The sequence below is a fragment of the Labrus mixtus genome, chromosome 7 (assembly GCF_963584025.1).
Source record: "Labrus mixtus chromosome 7, fLabMix1.1, whole genome shotgun sequence".
Classification (NCBI taxonomy): Eukaryota; Metazoa; Chordata; class Actinopteri; order Labriformes; family Labridae; genus Labrus; species Labrus mixtus.
In genome coordinates, this window is record NC_083618.1 from 11,763,745 (window position 1) to 11,781,710 (window position 17,966).

The 17,966-nt window shown below is 43.3% G+C and overlaps 1 protein-coding gene across 1 annotated transcript in view; it reads right to left on the reverse strand.

Annotated features, from left to right (window-relative positions):
- ca16b (carbonic anhydrase XVI b) overlaps positions 1-17,966 on the reverse strand; it is a 97,961-nt gene that overhangs the window by 3,659 nt on the left and 76,336 nt on the right. Inside the window, exons 11-28 of the mRNA XM_061042950.1 lie at positions 17,818-17,867; positions 16,971-17,718; positions 15,584-15,722; positions 12,512-12,603; positions 10,084-10,175; positions 8,657-8,753; positions 8,473-8,555; positions 7,991-8,125; positions 7,741-7,875; positions 7,392-7,564; positions 7,103-7,238; positions 4,016-4,162; positions 3,104-3,197; positions 2,467-2,543; positions 2,130-2,258; positions 1,686-1,832; positions 1,444-1,586; positions 451-586 (exon numbers count right to left, since the gene is read on the reverse strand). Of these exons, the coding sequence (XP_060898933.1) occupies positions 451-586; positions 1,444-1,586; positions 1,686-1,832; positions 2,130-2,258; positions 2,467-2,543; positions 3,104-3,197; positions 4,016-4,162; positions 7,103-7,238; positions 7,392-7,564; positions 7,741-7,875; positions 7,991-8,125; positions 8,473-8,555; positions 8,657-8,753; positions 10,084-10,175; positions 12,512-12,603; positions 15,584-15,722; positions 16,971-17,718; positions 17,818-17,867 (2,753 nt within the window). The remainder of the gene's footprint in view (positions 1-450; positions 587-1,443; positions 1,587-1,685; positions 1,833-2,129; positions 2,259-2,466; positions 2,544-3,103; positions 3,198-4,015; positions 4,163-7,102; positions 7,239-7,391; positions 7,565-7,740; positions 7,876-7,990; positions 8,126-8,472; positions 8,556-8,656; positions 8,754-10,083; positions 10,176-12,511; positions 12,604-15,583; positions 15,723-16,970; positions 17,719-17,817; positions 17,868-17,966) is intronic.

Here is a 17,966-nt window from a genome sequence, read left to right on the forward strand (position 1 = left end):
TGAAATAGCAGAGCAAACTATTTACAAGACCCTGACTTGTTATTACTTACTGACATGAATTGGAAAATGGTGAACAAACTTGCAAACTGATGTTTGTGTGCACATCTGGAAAATACAGACTCAAACAAACATTCAGCTGGAGACAACCTGACAAGTGGTTTGGGTCTCTTTAGCTGCTTGACTTACTTCACAGCTTTTTGCTTACGGTCTCTGCTCACCTGTCAGGTTATGTACAGGCATTTAGGTTTTTTTTTTTCTTTTGCTGAAAAGAGCTTCCTGCTTCCTATGAGACAAGCTTGGTATGATCAGTGAGTGTAAACTAAACATTTAAACTCAACCAAAACAAGGCTTAAAGATGGCAAAATGCCTTACAGAGCTGGAGGGTGGGTGTGGAGGGTTGTGTAAATTTTTTTTTTATTCCGTTTGTATTTCACATAACTGCACACTCACTATGTCAGTGAAGACTCCCGGCCTCATGAGATTGATCATCTTCGCCACCTGGTAGATGTCGACGACGCCCTCGTTCTCCAGCTGCTGGGACAGCGTGGTGAGAGCACAGAGCATGCCGGCTGACACAGCTCCATACCTATGAGGAAATGCACAACAAAAGCTCTGTGAGACACCTACTGTCATGTGTCTGAACGTACTTCTTGTTCAGCTGTTTAAAGAATGTTACACAAGATCTCAAAATCCTTACTTCTGCTCGATCACAACTGACTAAAAATGTCATTTTTTTCTTTTAACATCTAGCCATCGCTGTCACTAAGTAGAGAGTGTTGAGTGAGTATTTTATACACTCCTCTGTCACTGATAATCAACTACAAGGATGGAATCAATTACTTATATACAGACTCTAGTTGTTAGCAGTTAAAAAACTCCATCATGTTAGCCTCTAATGTATATGCATGTCATGTTATTCAGTTATTCAGTGTGTGGACTTTTACTGTCGACTATTCAGCTAGCTGATGTTTACATGATAGCAGCTGAGGTGCTAACGGCACAGAGGTCTGCTACAGACATCAGCTGGGAACAACTGGGAAAGTTGTTATAGTTGCTGAGTTACTCAGAGACTTCAGAGGGGTGCTTTATCTTTCTAGTAGTTGGCTGTAGATTCTCAGTGATGGCAGACACTAGAGGACATTCAATGCAGAAGCCACAGAGAGCTCTCAATATTTAGTGGCAAAAAGGAAAGTGCAACTAAAACAAATCAAAGAAAATTAAACATCTCAGGACTCTTTTAAAACTTCTGAACATGTACAAATCAGATGTTCTCCTTGCTGCTCACAGAACAATAAGAAACACCAACAGTATATGATGAAAAATAAATGCTACAGGGTCCTGGACTACTTTATGGCTAGATCTAATCCATGAGAAATCCATTCTGATCCTCTTTTGATGTGCTGAACTGTAAAAGGGTTGACAGAAAGGTCAACACAGGCTTACTCATCGTGCACGATGGTGGGGCCGTCTCTGGTCATGGCCTCCTCCTTGATGACACTGATGAGCTCGAAGGCGCTGCTGAGCGGAGCGTCGGGGTTCGGCCATTTAGGGCATTGAAAGTGTCTCACCTCCAGAACGTAGTCATCCTGTCACACACACACACACACAGAGGAGACGTATCACATTATTAATGCTCCACGTCTTTTGGAAGGTGCACAGAAGGTACAAAGCAGAGCTCCAGCTACCTGGGTGGCCTCGAGGATGAAGTCATGGATGATGATCTGCTCCTCGTTGGAGAGGCACAGTCTGTCCTTACTGATGAGTGTGACAGTGAAGGCGATGCAGTTCATGGCTTCTTCCCGACTTGGCCAGTAAACAAACTCATCCTCAGCCTGCAGGGGAACAACAGCAAGATTCAAGCACTTTTTTTTTTCCATTGTTATTCAGATGGGCAGGCCATGCAATAAATTACAAAAGGTATAAACTCTAACAGACAGAAATAAAATAAAATGTAGACATATTAAAATGAAGAATATTAAAAAATAGATACATATGCAGCAGGTTACAAGGTACCATTTTTAAACCTGTCTTCCTAGTCTCACAAATGTGTCTCTCATTATCCTCGGTCTACTTGTAGACTAGCAAAGATATAGTCTGCTTTACCCTTATTATGTTTCAGCATTACTCACCAGTCCCAGGTTGTCAGGCAGCATGACTATAATCTGAGCATTATGGTCCCAGATCATCCTCCAGAAGTCTGTGGTGGTGTGGGGCAAAGGATGCTGGGTAATGATGAACTCGTTACTCCTGAAGTAACCCTGAGGTGACAGGAGGGGAGCTGTTAGCCTCTCTAGCGCTCGCAGTTCTCACACTGATGAATGATTATATTAGCTGACAGTCTACTGATCACTCTCCAAGAAAGTGTCATCACGATCTCTAAGGCCTGTCAATAAAGTTATTTAGAGATTTAAAAAAAAAACACACACACATTAAGCACAGAAGAGCCAACCTATTATCACATCATACCATTATGTAGGATGCATTAATGTAATCTGTTCCCTTCATGCCTGGCAGAGTGGTGAGTCCGACCCGTGCTCGCTCCGCTGTGGAGAGAGAGAGAGAGAGAGGGAGAGAGAGAGGGAGAGAGAGAGAGAGAGGGAGAGAGAGAGAGAGAGAGAGAGAGAGAGAACTTTAAATCACCCATCCAGGCCTGTATTATTATATCATACAGGGTGATAATGCAAACACTCATTACCAGGCCTCGCTGTTGCTATGGCAACGAGTACCTCCTTTTCAGCTTTCTAGATGTGGAGAATGCATAGAAACATTTACTTATAGGATTATGGAAATATATTCTAAATTTGGAAGATGGATTTTTGTAAAATAATTTATTGACTAAAACTGTAGACTACTACAGGAGGAAATGCTGAGGTCACTCTGATTTTATTTTATTTTGAAGAAGCAAAGCGTCCAACAGAGAGTTTCATTTGCTTGTAGATTCTTGTAGCTGATTCTTTAGCTGATTGAGTTCCTCAAAATTTAAATATACTATTTGTACCATATAACCAGCCTCCTTGTTGCCCCTGAATGAAGCAGCTATGTACATTCAACATGACCTCATTCTCCTAAACCTCAGCTCCATATCAAGTGGGCTGATACTCACAGGGAACCACTGAGGAATTGCGGTTTTTCTCCTTGTTGCTGTCTTTGTGGGCACTGAAGCACTCCACAAAGCGTGTGTTGCACTGAGTCAGCAGCTGGAGAGAGAGAGAGAGGGAGAGAAAACACAAACGTGAAGATCAGGAAGGAAATCAGTTTTTAGTTATAGATAGGGATGGTATTGTTAGAAGTTTAAAGACAGAACGTACATTTGAATGCCCCTACACTATCACAGTGTTTCCCCTACCATTATATTGGGGGGGCAGCCCACCTATACCCCCATAATTGTAGCATTTCATAACAGTACAGGACAAATAAAAAAAACATGATGAGGCAGAAGCAGGTCTGTGGGATAAAACACAAATCCATCCATCCCCTGTCTATACCACTTTTCCCGTTCGAGGTCACAGGGCTGGAGCCGATCCCAGCTGTCATTGGAGGAGAGGCGGGGTACACCCTGTCAGTCAATCACAGGACTGACAGAGACAACCAGTCACAATCACATTCACAACTACAGACAATTTCTTTAGAGTCACCAATTAACCTGACGAGCATGTCTTTGGATTGTGGGAGGAAGCCGGATGAAAAATAAGATATAAAGATATTTAACACCTGAGTCTAACAGTCTTGGTAATGAGCGTGTAAAGCTCAGGAGGAAGTGACACTATGTGCATGTAGTTATTTCCTCTCTGCTGATGTTGGATTGTGATGAAACACTCATCAAGCTTTGTGTGAGACAGCATCAGTGACAGACTTTACTTTATTACAGCTGACATCAGAGGCTTTACATCTATTCTCGTGGGGATCTGTAGAGCCAGAGTGCATGTCTCTCTGCCTGGACTTCAGCCAGCGGTGCGTCTGCAGATGACACATCGTCTCTAACCACACCAGTCAGATTCCCAGAAGGTTTACTCACCCTGAACTGCTTCTCCAGCTGCGTGCGTCCGGCAGAGTTTGGTGTGAGGATGCTGTTGACATAACTGTGTAGCTGCCAGGCTGGCACCTCTGTCTCTCTGCTCAGGATGTCCTCCATCAGAGCATCATGGATGAAAACATACTGCTCCTGTACAGAGAATGTTCAGAATGTGTAGTTATGAAAGCAATAATCATAGGAATAAATACAGTACAAAATAAAAATAGGACCCTGAGACTTTCAAATAATCTTAAAACGGTTTTCTTTTGGGACACTTCCTTTTTATAAACAGCCAATCACAGCCAGTTAGCTGTTTGGCTGACAGACCAAGACTGTGATGACAGGTGGCATCGTGAAATAAGATGGCCCATTGGAATCACTGTGCTGTGAAATAAAAATAGACTTTAAAAAAAAATTTCAGCCATCAGTGGATGGAGAAGAACTGAGATATTTTATCCATGTAAATGTAGCAGCACCACAGTGTAGGAAAACTCGGTCACAAGGAGAAGTCATTGAAATGTATCTCAAGTAAAAGAAAATACTCATCAGCAGCAGCAACATATAAAGTGCCAAAGGTAAGCGCTCATTCCACCCAATGATCTATCTAATTTATTACTATATTAAAGTGATAGATGATAAGTGGATGTATCCATGTGTAGGCACTACCTTATTCTTTCGGTCACTACCCATAGCTCATGACCATAGGTGAGGGTTGGAACGTAGATCGAGCGGTAAATCGAGAGCTTTGCCTTCAGGCTCAGCTCCCTCTTCGCCACAACGGTCCGGCACAACGCCTGCATTACTGCTGACGCCGCGCCAATCCGTCTGTCGATCTCACGCTCCATCCTACCCTCACTCGTGAACAAGACCCCGAGATTCTTGAACTCCTTCACTTGGGACAAGGACTCACTCCCCCACCCGGAGAGAGCGATCCACCTTTTTCCGGCAGAGAACCATGACCTCGGACTTGGAGGTACTAACCCTCATCCCAGCCGCTTCGCACTCGGCTGCAAACCGCCCCAATGCCTGCTGGAGGTCCCAGTTTGAGGAAGCCAACAAAACCACGTCATCTGCATAAAGCAGAGATGAGATTTCCAAAACTGGAAACCCTCCTCCCCCCGGCTGCTCCTTGAGATCCTGTCCATGAAGATCACAAACAGGACCGGTGACAAGGGGCAACCCTGGCGGAGGCCAACACGCACTGGGAACGTGTCTGACTTTGTGCCGAGGATGCGGACACAGCTCCCACTTCGGTCATACAGGGACCAGATGGCTCGTACCAACATGATCCCCCGAGGGACACGGTCAAAAGCCTTCTCCAAATCCACAAAACACATGTAGACTGGATGAGCAAATTCCAATGCTCCCTCAAGAAGCCCTGCGAGGGTAAAGAGCTGGTCCACTGTCCCACGGCCAGGACGGAATCCACATTGCTCCTCCTGTATCCGAGGTTCGACAATCGGCCGGAGCCTCCTTTCCAGGACCCTAGATTAAGCTTTCTCCGGAAGGCTGAGAAGTGTGATACCCCGATAATTGGAGCACACCCTCCGGTCCCCCTTTTTGAAAATGGGAACCACCACACCGGTCTGCCACTCCACAGGCACTGTCCCAGATTTCCACGCGACATTGAAAAGGTGCGTCAGCCAAGACAGCCCAACAATGTCCAGAGCCTTTAGCATCTCAGGGCGAATCTCATCCACACCTGGCGCCTTGCCACTGAGGAGCTTACTAACTGCCTCAGTGACCAGGTTAGTGGTAAGGCTTCCCCTGGATCTTCAGACTCTGCCTCCTCTTCAGAGGAAGTGTTGTCTGGGTTCAGGAGTTCCTCAAAGTATTCCTTCCACCGCCCAACAATGTCCCCAGTTCGGGTCAGCAGTTCTCCACCCCTGCTGATAACAGCCTGGGGCAAGCCCTGCTTTCCCTTCCTTAGTTCTGTTTGCCAGAACCTCCTTGAGGCCAACCAAAAGTCCTTCTCCAAAGCCTCCCGAACTCCTCCCACACCCGGGTTTTTGCTTCCACAACCACTGAAGCCACAGCCTTCCGAGCCACCCGATACCTGTCAGCTGCTTCCAGAGACCCCTGGGCTAACCAAGCCCGAAAGGCCTCCTTCTTCAGCCTGACGGCTTCCTTCACCACTGGTGTCCACCAGTGGGTTCTAAGGTTGCCGCCACGACAGGCACCCACGGTCTTCTGGCTGCAACTCCTAGCCGCAGCTTCTACAATGAAGGCTTTGAACATGGACCACTCGGACTCCATGTCCCCAACCTCCCCCGGGATGAGGGAAAAGTTCTTCTGGAGGTGGGAGTTGAAGACCCCACGGACAGGGGCCTCTGCCAGACGTTCCCAGTTCACCAGCCCTACACGTTTGGGTTTGCCAGGTCTGCCCGGCTCCATGTGGTTGTTTCGGGGCTGAGCCCGACCGGGCCCCATGGACGAAAGCCCGGCCACCAGATGCTCGCCTTCGAGCTCCCCCCCTGGGTCTGGCTCCAAGGGGGTGTCCCGGTTTCCCTCTTCCGGGCGAGGTGGCTTGCTCCAATGTCTGTCGCTTCATAGGGGTATTTGTTGAACCGCTCTTAGTCTGGCCCCTGGATCAGTATTAGTCAAGTCAAAACACTCCAGATTTGTAGAGAGACACACATTAATCATGTGACACAGTTTTGTAGATACGTGTGACCCTGTTTCAAGAAGTTGTGAAATGTATGTTGGAAGCCTGTTTGAACCTTAATGGAGGCAAAACCTAAACAGAGCCAGAAAAAAAAACATGAACAGGAAGTTGTCAGATAGGAGCGTTTAAATGAACATGATGTTCAAAGAATCAGAAATAACCTCCATCCTCCCTAAGAAACGGTTTCAAACACATATCTGAGGCTTGTGGTCAGCCAGTATAGACTAAAACTAGTGTTTAACATCTGTATCGTATTGCATGTGTATATCATGGCGAGAGTATAAACTGTGTGTGACCTTTACCTGAGCTTAGAGTGCACTGATTTATTTCCCATCCGCAACTCGATCTTTGATTAAATGTGACCTTTTTTAAATGTGAGACGAAAACAGTGTCACAGCGTAAAGAGTAGATTTAAAGTGTCTCACCTCGGTCTGAACTAGGTAGTTGCGTTGTGTGCGGATATGTTTGAGAAAATCCAGGACGCTGACTGTGCTTTTGTCCTTGATCTGTTGCAGCATGCTGTCAATGACGATGTAAGTTCCTGTGCGCCCGACCCCGGCGCTGAGGAGCAGAGCAAAAAAAAAAAAAAGCAATATGAGCTGAACTGCATGCCCATAGAGGGAGCTGTGAAGCCCAATCAGCATATATATGAGAATCTAGCACCCATTGGTTAAATCATCATTTAGCCTCGGAGCTCGGCAATAAGATGTGTACCTGCAGTGCACCAGGACAGGGCCCATGTCTGCAGTGCGAGCTGCTGACGAGCGGTTGATGAAGGTGAGGACAGGGAGGGTGTACTCTGGTACCCCCATGTCAGGCCACTGAGTGTAGTGATACTGCACCACGATGCGCTCGTTTAGCTTCCATTTGGGGTTTCCCTTCTGACCCTTAAAAACATGAGAGCAGAGGTATGACTCTGGTGAGAACACAATGCAGATGAAATGACTTAAATGTTATTGCAGCAGCCCAATTTAGCTTTGAAACGAGTTTGTTGAGAAGGATTAAGGTTATAATATAGAGGAACAAAAGTTAATCACAACACATGACTTTTACTCTCATTTACCTTTTTTACTTTAGTGTTCCTTATGTGGAAACGCCGATGTGTGTAGCAGGCGTGCACTTTGGTGCTTTTCAGCGTCACCACAATGTTCCCATACTGCTCGCTGTTCTCCATCGGCCAGTACTGATCACATTTTCTCTGCAGAAGGCAACAGACACAGTGACCGACACAACACTTGTGAAATACAACTTTCTATGTGATGGGTTTGTTTTTTATATGTTTCTACATCCCTGCATGATTAAAGTGAACCTACTCTGCCTTTCTCCACCAGGTTGGTGATCATGATGATGATTCCAGTGTTCTGTTCCCACACCATCCTCCAGAAGTCCTCGAAGGTGGACTTTAGTGGACCCTGAGCAGCTATATACGCTCGGGGACGGTTGTAGCCCTGAAAGATGTGGGAGGGAGAAAAAATATTTCCATCATTAAGATGCAATCAATATTGTGAGAAATTACCCACAATCCCGTTGCTTCAGTCCGATAGCTAAGAAACAATAGATATTTATATGCAAGTTATTATGGTTAAAAAAATAAAAAGCCAATATAATTGCTGTGAGTGTTAGATTTATTATTGTGATACTTACATTTCTTTTATATGCATTTAAATCTTCTTTTGTTAAATTTAGGACCATGAAGTTTAATTTCACACCATTTCACAGACAAAACCAAACCAGGACTGGCATGAGAACAATAAAATGCATAGAAAACACGTCTAGTGTTTGATAAAAAACTCACATCCACATAGTTGGCGTTCATGTAATCCGAATGTTTGGCATCTTTCCCCGCCAGAGCTCGTAGTTTCACCCTGCTGTGGTCATCTAAAGAACACGTTGACACATTTTTTAGAGAATTATTAGTAAGGAACATCATTGGATGCCGCAGCAGGAGACATCATAATCAGATTATAGAGATGACTCACATGCCACGATGTTGATGTATCTGTTTTTGTGCTTGTTATCAGGATGGTTGGAATGCTCTGCTGTGATTTTCAGATCTGCTGTTGAGCGTTGGACCTCCTGCAGAGATACAGAATCAAAAGGTTTTATTCGACAAGAAAAAGACGATATTATGGGATTCCTCTCCCTGAGGAAGATATATTCACTTCAATTGTTCAAGCGCTTTTTATCGAATGTTTTTATTTCTTAACAAGTTAAACTCCTTAGATCGTATTTCTGATATTATCCGTCTTTGAATGGAACTTAAATCCAAAGCAGAACCGTCTGCGCAGAAGTGTACACTAAAAACACAACAATGACTTCACACACAGCTTTAACGTGGTGCTTTTGAAAAGGACACGCAGGAGCTTCACATCAAATGACCCCAATTAGAAGGAATCCTGTAGGGATGAAGCTTTGCCTCGTTTCTTAACCTCGTTACACACAGAACGTGTTCCTGTCCACTCAACCAGCAGACAGACCTTTCTCTAATTAACCTTCTCGTCTCTCTTGATCTCTTTCTCTCAGTCTTCTCTCACCCATCTGTTCAAAAACGAGCAACCCTGCACAAACAAATGCATAAAACACTATCTATCCACTGCTCAGACCAGGAGAAGAGAGAGGGTAGTGAACTGTGCTGAATAGTAATCGCTACTTAACCCCTGAGAAAAAGAAAAAGGCTAATGTCCTTTTCTATACTGAGCAATCTTAGGGTGCTGCTACATCCAGAGTGTTTGGTTCATGTCATACATACAGTACTCTTGTGCAGTTTGGGTTTGGTTCACTTTTGTTCAAAGCAAAATGTGAAATGTGTTAGTGGGGCTAAAAAAGGAGAATAAGCTTTAAAAGAAGGAACTTGGTGTGCCTCCAAACCCACTGTGGTGAGATTTTCTTTTGTGTGACATGAAAGCAAAACAAAACAACCACTGGATGTTATGACAGAACTTAGTAAAGTCAGAACTGACAAAAGCTTTCTCTTTGTGTTTTAGATGTTCCCTATAAAAAAAGTAGGTAAATTGGATGACATGTAGTATCTACAGTAAGAAATCCTCCCCAGTATTAATGCATCGTTTCTGTCTCTTTAATGAGCATTCATGAAAATACTAATCATCCTTTTTTTATAAGAGCGAAGATTACAGTGAAGAAGCAAGTGGAAGCAGCACGGTTTGGTTGCAGAAGGTCAGAATGAATTCATTTTAACTCCTCGTGGTTCCTTTTGTAAAATGTCAATGTGAGCAGAATGCAAAAGAAAAACAAAAAACTTACGAAGCTACAAATCTGTATCTTTTTTTCTCTCTCCTTTGTATGAACCAGCTGAACCCATCTCCAGAGTAAAAGCAGCATTTGTAAGAGAGCAAAGGTCAGCGGTGCTTCAAAGTGAATCATCATTGAAGTGGTGATGAAAGTGTACCTCAAACTCTTCAGAAAAACCCTGCAGGTTGTTCTTGTAAAGCTCCATGATGTGTTTTACAAAGTGCTTCACAGGGATGGCCTCCATGTCATCTGCAGGAGGAAGAAACACAACGGTTAGTAAAGTGTGCGTTTATCGCTGTACGCTTCAGAGTGTGTTATTACAGCCTGTTTTGAGCCACCATGTAATCTGGGTTCATGCATGAGTGTGTTAATAAGACACACTCTTTGAAACCAATGTTTTTTTGTTGTTGTAATAATGCAACCAGAGAACAACTATAGGGCTTTAACTAACTATGTCATTGTTGATTGATGTATCATTTTATAGAGCCTCAATCACTGTAGATGTTTGGTTAACAACATGAAAGACAAATGGTGAATTATGTTCCCCAATGCACAGGCTGAGTAGACAGAGAGATTCTTGTGAAGGGGGTGACTGCACGTGTAGAAGTGAACACAAATCAAAAATGCTTCCTGAAACTGTTCTTCCAAACACAATTCATACTACAGTATGTGGAGGATTAAAATGCCTGTATTTTACTTCGGAATTCTATAAATAAATTTAAAAAAAGCCACTTTAGACATCTGGCTTTGTTTTTTGTCCACAACTTGAAGTCAAAGAACCCAAAAAAATTACAAATTTACAGAGATCCAATCAGATTTAAAAGATTAATCCATTATTGAAATATCAGTGATAAATTGCAAACAAAGAAAAGCAACAAAAAGAGAAAATAAGGAAGGATCGCCATTTTTTTTCTCTCCAGTTTTTCACTTTCTCAAATGTCTAGATTTGGTATTTGGAACATTTCTAGGAGGGAGCATCTGTCTCCTCTGAGCCAAATCATCCCCCAATCACACACGCGAGGGTTTTTTGAAAAATGGTCAGCATCACTCGGAGACAATAGAGTGAGGGACCCAGCTGTCACTGCTGCTGATATTGGCCAATGTCTTTACTCAGGCAGCATGGCAGCTGGGGCCTCAGGGGCTCTTATAACCTGCTTCACTGGTTACAAGCTTAAAGGTGAATTCTGCCCGGTTAATCAGTTCACCTATCAGCATCTATCATTCTTCTGTTTAAATATCAAGAGATCTCTGTTAGTCTGATCAGTTTATCAGGACGGTGTCTGGGTGAATCGTGGCTTCGACATTATCACAAAGTTTATTAGCATTTTTTTTTATTCATGAAAGGATTTTAAACTGTGTAGAGGTATGTTCACATGTAAGCTTGTCAAAAAAATGGTCAAAAAATCGACAGTTAAAAATGAACATAAGTAAGACAAAACCAGATCCTACAGAGTCACTCTTGTATAAATGTCCTTTTTTAAATTAAATCAAGAACATAAGCAGCTATTCAGAAAATAAAACTGAGCAGGAAGCAAAAATGTAGAGTTTCTAAGACGGTTGAATAAAAGAAAGGAGAGGAAAAGAAAGAACGTTGTTTCAAATAAATTAAACGACGAGGAAGAAGAAATAAAAGGGATGAAAGGTAAAAAAAAAAAGAAAGAAAGACAAGCAATAAAAGCTTGATGAATGTAGAGTCAATAGCAGCCTCAAGCAGTGCTCTTTAACTATATCACAGCATTGAGATACCCCCGAGCTTTAAGCCACTGTGAAAGTAAAGTCTGATATCGACTTGCTGCCACAGTGCTGCAGCCCGGAACATTAAAAGGCTGCAAGAAGGCGGTCAGAGGTGCTCCCACAGTCTGTTCACATGTTAATGAACAGAAACTGTGCTAATGAAGACACTTAGGTAATAGAGAAGAATGTTTGAAGCTGTTAAGTGTGGCCCCAGTATCAGGAGACATTTATTACTTCAAGTCGGTTCAGATTCCTTCGGTCATTGGTGAGAGTTTTACTCTAGGTTCAGTATTTAAAAACACAATGTTAGTTTGTCCGTTAAATTATTTAGATTTTTCCTCATTGTGCTCCCACCACCCTGTGAAATAACACACCAATAAATCCTACCGTTCATCAATTATCTCAAGTAAGTTCTGCTGTTTAATCTTTCATTCTATTTCGGGTTAGGGTTATTGATCCATGACTTTGATGACATTGACCCATGACTTTAAGCGCACTGCCATAGAGAAGACTTAGTTCAAAATGTAAGCTTAGAAAATGAACAGTTTACACATTACTTTGAGCGAGCTTCACTAACATTTCCCCCCATTCCTTTATGCATTAGCTGAAGCACTTCTTTACTTGCTTTTGGATTCCCATTCAAACTCAAACAGTGTGTGCTGGTGTTATACCTGACTTATTAAACTAGACTAATCGGGAGGGTCTCTGGGGAACAAACACACATAGAAGTACTGTAAAAAAATTAATAAATACTTGTTTTGTTAGGAGTCTTTGCAGCAACTGAGTTGATATAAAAGTGTGGCAGCTTAAACATGTGAGTATTCTGGTATAGCGGAAGGAATCAGGCTCACCTGGTATCGGGATGACCGGTATATTCTCATTGGCCACCACTCGTGGAGAGCTGCTCTCCTCCACATAGAAGTGAGCTGTCTGGAAAAATCTCCTGCAGGGACACACAGAGGAGTGCGGTGTGATGCCACAGGGAAGACTATGAGGGAGTCGTTATCCTATTGTTCACAGATCCAGTCTGTCAACATCAGCATGTCAAAAAAAAAAAGCTGAATAGAATGACACAAGGATGGCAAGAAAAGTGCTAATGAAAACCCCAGAGTGGAGGGGACACAGCCGATGGAGCACAGATAGAGAGTCTGCTAAGCTCCTGGAAACACAAACTGAGCAGACTACTGGGAGCAGGTAAACAACTCACTGCGACACACGGCGCAGAGCCAAATTTAGCTCTTTTATTCAAACTGAACGCCACTAATCCAAACTGATTCTCTCAACAGGGCGACAAACACTACGTTGAAGAGGTCCCTTTACTACTTGAGGACAAAATCAAGTTTAAAGTAGATTGTCTGAAGAATCAGTGAGTGACTGCTTCCAGCTGCTGCTCAGTGCACATGTCCTCAGGTAAACTTTTTATCACTAACTTATTTGCAATGTGATGGAAAGAAACTTTTAACATTCATAATTGCACCTATCCACCGGCATTTCCTGTTGTCTGAAGAGCCCCCTGTTTGACAACCTCCTTTAAAGTTTTACACAGGTCAAGCCTATACTGATAAGCTGAAGCATCCCTAAACTTACAGCAAGAGAATACTTTTTTCTTTTTCAGCTTTCTAAAAATATAAACAGCACAATTATATTTTCCTTGCAATAAGTACAAACAAAAATCAGCAATCCTTGCATGCAAAGTATTTTGAACATGAAAATAAGTTTTTCTTTTTCTAAAATCTCCTTCAAAACAGACACTTTCTGCAACCGAGGCATATTTAAGGTCCTGAACACCTTTGCACATGCTCTCAGCCCCTCCTCATACACACACAGACACACACACACACACACACACACACACACACAATCTATACTAATGAATGCATACAAAAGACCCACATTCCTTCCATGTGCCAGCAATATCCAGGATTCATCCTACCTGTACTTTATGCAGAGGAGGGAGCAGATGCTTGCCATTCTTTAAGAGAGATGGAACAAAAACATAAATAGGCTGCACTGCATATAAAAGATAAGGAAAGATAGAAGGAGGGAAGGGAGGGAGAGAGAGAGAGAGTGAGAGAAAGAAAGAAAAAAAGGGGGGAGGTTGAAAACAAAACAGGGAGGAGAGTGTACGTCACAGCCTCCCAATCTAATGACTCCCTCAGGGTGCAGATGTGATGTTGCTAACTAAACAGCACCGTCGTCACCTCCTCCATGATTCTCTCCTCAGGGTCCCAAATGAACAGTTTGCTTTGGGAACAGAAACGGGGAGGAAATGAAAATTGTGAATGGATGTCATTTGCGGGAAAAAACATTGGAGAGATGATCCCATTTTACACCGACATCAGCATCACTGAGACTCCACTAAAGACCTTTTTCTCAACCCAACATCTGTGAGTTTGTCTTCAAACACCTCAGGGGCTTCCAGATGTGTTCTGTAATGTCACCAATTAATTACATCGTAGACAGACTCATAAGCTCACATTAACTGAAAAAAAACAAACAAGCTACATATAAGACAGGGGTAATAAAAACTTCAAAAGAAGGTCCACTCATCGCATATTTTTTAAACAAACACGTCTGGATTAAACAGATTGTGATGTTAAGTTGTTCATGACCAAAACATCTGTAAGAAGAGAAACTTGCTGGCTGTATTAACAGAGCTGTTGACAGCAGAGGCTATGCAGAGCATGAAGACTGAAGAGAGTGTGAATGGCTTGATTTCATCTTTCATCACAGTCTTTCCCCCAGGGGGAAGCCGGCATTGTCTGTGAACTGTCAAGAGATGTCACAACAACAGCTGTGAGGGGCCGTCTCTAAATCGCAGAAATGCCCCTGCTTCTACTAAAATACCACAACTCTTTGAAACACATCCACACATGAAATATGATTCTGTTATCCTGTTTTCAAGTATGTTGTGGAGCAGCAATATAGAGGGGATAATCGGCTATTATTCATAAAGCCATCTTATATTGAAGGACAGCAAAGACAGGCAAAGAAGTCTGTAAAAAAAATTAAATTAAAATAAAGCTTGCACAAATAAAACCATAGACGGTAAATATGCGAGGGACCAGCAATAAATATGCGAGGGACCAGCTGAGGAAAGGGTCTATCATGCTGCTTTGTGACTCATTAACCATCCCCCCCCCGTGCCAGCGGCCTGGCCTGTGTAATTACTGGGGATCCAATAGGGCGGTTAGAAAGCAGCCGGCCAAATGAATACACACCTGAGACCCCCTCCTGGCTCTGCAGGGCCCTCAGCTCTCCTGACCCACACCCAGTTGAGTGATGGGGGTCCTGATGTACAACACACAGGCTAGAAATCAGTCTTAAAATCAGGGCCAGTCGACCCCCAAAACTAGACGAGTCTGAATGTGGAACAGAGTGAAGGAAAACCCCCACTTGCATGAAGATGTGTCACTTTATGCAAAATGTAAATGTGAAAACTCATGGATGGGGTCAGTGAGGTGCAGCTAGTGATTTATAAGGGAGTGATAGCCTCATGCAATAGCACATGATGTCTTGACATTTTAACTACATGGATGACATTTCTTTAACAAAGGTCTCACAAACCAGCGTGCTTTTTTAACTATCAGAGAAATGTCTCTCCTCTCACACGCAGTTATTTATACAAGCAGTGATGTGGCCACAGCAGAGTCACTCTGAGTGAAGGACGGCATCTCATCATGTCTAATCAGACAGTCTGCAGCTGCTTTCAGACACACAGAGTGCTGGCCTTGCTGATCTGCTGCAGACGAGCCTGCCTGGCAAACCTGCCTAATAAGTACCTTCTGCTAAAGTGCCAGAACATGAGGTCACTCAAGTTTAAGGCTGTGTTCCTCTGTATCTGTGGAACTGCAATGGTTCTAGTGACCCATTTTTAGCAGTAAAATGTTACGAATGAAGGATGTTAGGTGCATTGAACCCACCTCCAGTAGACCATCACAATCAGCAGCATGATGAGGCAGAGCAGCGTGAGAGCAGACACCACCACCAGGGGGACGATCCACACCATCCGGCCCATCCCCTGTTGAGGGCTGCGGGTCACGTTGGACAAGATGGTCCCGTCTGGAACAGAAAACATAAACATAAAGGCATGACTTTAAAATATTCTACTGACTTGCCTCAACTCATTTTTAGTATTTCTGATCAACTCTAGCAAGTTACTCTGATAATAAGGGCTTTCGTTTCTGGAGGGGAACATTTGTGTCCATGCCAAAGTGTCTTTTTTGATGCTGCCACCGGAGGTTGCCAATTGCCAAAGTCAGAAATACTTTTTCTACACAGCGACAATCATAGTTATATTATCTAATGTCGGAGCTTTCCCACATTTAATCTGTTATATTCATTTCAATGGACTCACAAGTGACAAAATATTGAATCCCCAATCCACACATATCCACAATAACACATTTTCTTCCCCGACTGATTTTATAGGTCTTTTAGAGTTCTTTAAAATGAATTTTTATGTTTCTATATTTGCTATTTCCTAATCCTTGCTGTGCTTATGATTTAAGACCTGCCTGTTTTGCGGCTTTTGTAAAGCACTCCATAGCTTGAATTTAAGAAAATTGCTCTATTTTTTATTTAAATTGTACTGTGTTCACTTTTTGTCTGCAATCTTTGCTCTTTGCTGCTGTAACAATGTAAATTTCCCCATTGTGGGATAAATAAAGGATTATCTTATCTTATAAATAAAGATGGATATTATTATTTCTGAAATTAGGCTGGTCTGAGCCTTTTTTTTTCTTTTTTATCTCAGTTGCCAGTTATGCAAGTGCATTAAATTAAACCCCAGCATGGGACTCGTATAGTTTGAATCTCAGCCTGATGAAACCAAAGATCATAAAATCATCTCAACCCTAACTCACTTTGGTTTGGCTCAAAGTCTAGCATGGATTTTACTGCCTGATCACAGCTTACAATGGATACTTTGTTTTACTATTTCTAATATTGTGATGGTTAAAGATCTGTGCACAAGAAAAATCTTTTAAAAGTCCCTTGAAGCAAACTGAAAGGGATTCCTGGAGGCAGAAACCCTGTGGCAGCTGGCTTACTTCTGCCTTCAGGCCTCTTCGCTGTGCTGACACAGACGCCGGGAGCTTTATCTTTGACTGAGGAGGTATCCAGTGCAGGTCTACTTTAAATCAAGTTATTTGTAATGCTAATTGTGTCTGTGTTTACAGACTCCTGCTCTGTTTGATAGCTGAAAACAACAGAACCCAGATTAAAATGGGCTGTTGTTGTTGGAGAAAAGCAAAGACATGTTTTGGAATAGGTACTGTGTATCTGTGAAGGAGTGGGATGTCAGCTCACCAGTGTGGACAGAAAAAGGCCAGTTACTCTTATCGTCCCTGTTGATCTTTGGAGACAGTGTGGAGCTCCGGGGAATCTGCATCTCTGCGCTGTCGTTTTGAGGCTCCTGAGTGGAGACTGCATTTATATCTGTGTGATTATTCTCTACGTTTACTAACTGGTCATCTGCAGTGCTTTCAGGTGCTGTGCTGCCTCTGACCGTAGAGTTCCCCTCTCCTTTCTCTTTGGCTGTAGACGCAGGGGTGGGTATAAAAGGCTCTTTGGCCACAGTGCTGTTCGCCTGCTTCTCCTCATTATGAGGCCCAGTTTTGCTCTTTGTCTTCTTCTCATCCTCTCCCTCCTCCTGCTCTCCCTCTCCCTCCTCCTCCTCCTTCTCCGACTCTTCGCCCTCACGTTTGGCCTTGCTCTCCTCAGACGGGGCGTCCGTCTCAGAAGCGCGAAGCGGCCCCTGCTCTGTGCTGGACTTCTCTGGCGGGGCTGATGGACGGGTGGGGTTCTGCGTTGCTTTGGGTGCTTGTGTGGGCCACGCAGAGCTGGGCAGAGAAGAGAGGACCCCTCCACTCACGCCCAAGCCTGCCAGCAAGGTGCTGGTCACCACCGATGCTACAGTGGCCTGGCTGCCGCTTGAGGAGGGGCCCATGCCTGTTGCCATGGAGACGATGGAGAAGTGGATGCCAGAGGACGTCCAAGTGGAGGAACCCGAGCTGATGGGAGCCATGTCGGCTGAGGACGCAGGAGAAATTGTTGGCTGAGGGAGACAGGCAGATAATAAGGGGTTATCTTTAAGAAAAACATTAAATTTTATATATCATACAGAAATGAAACATTTAAATTCACATCCACTTACCATCCCAGTCTTTACAATACGAGACCCTTCAAATATTCTCGTGGTATTAGCTGAAAAACAAAAAGAGTGTGAAAAAATTGAGAAACTTAGTTATCTGTCTGTCTAGCTCAGGCATGTTAATGAACATATAGTAGATAAGTAAATAAACA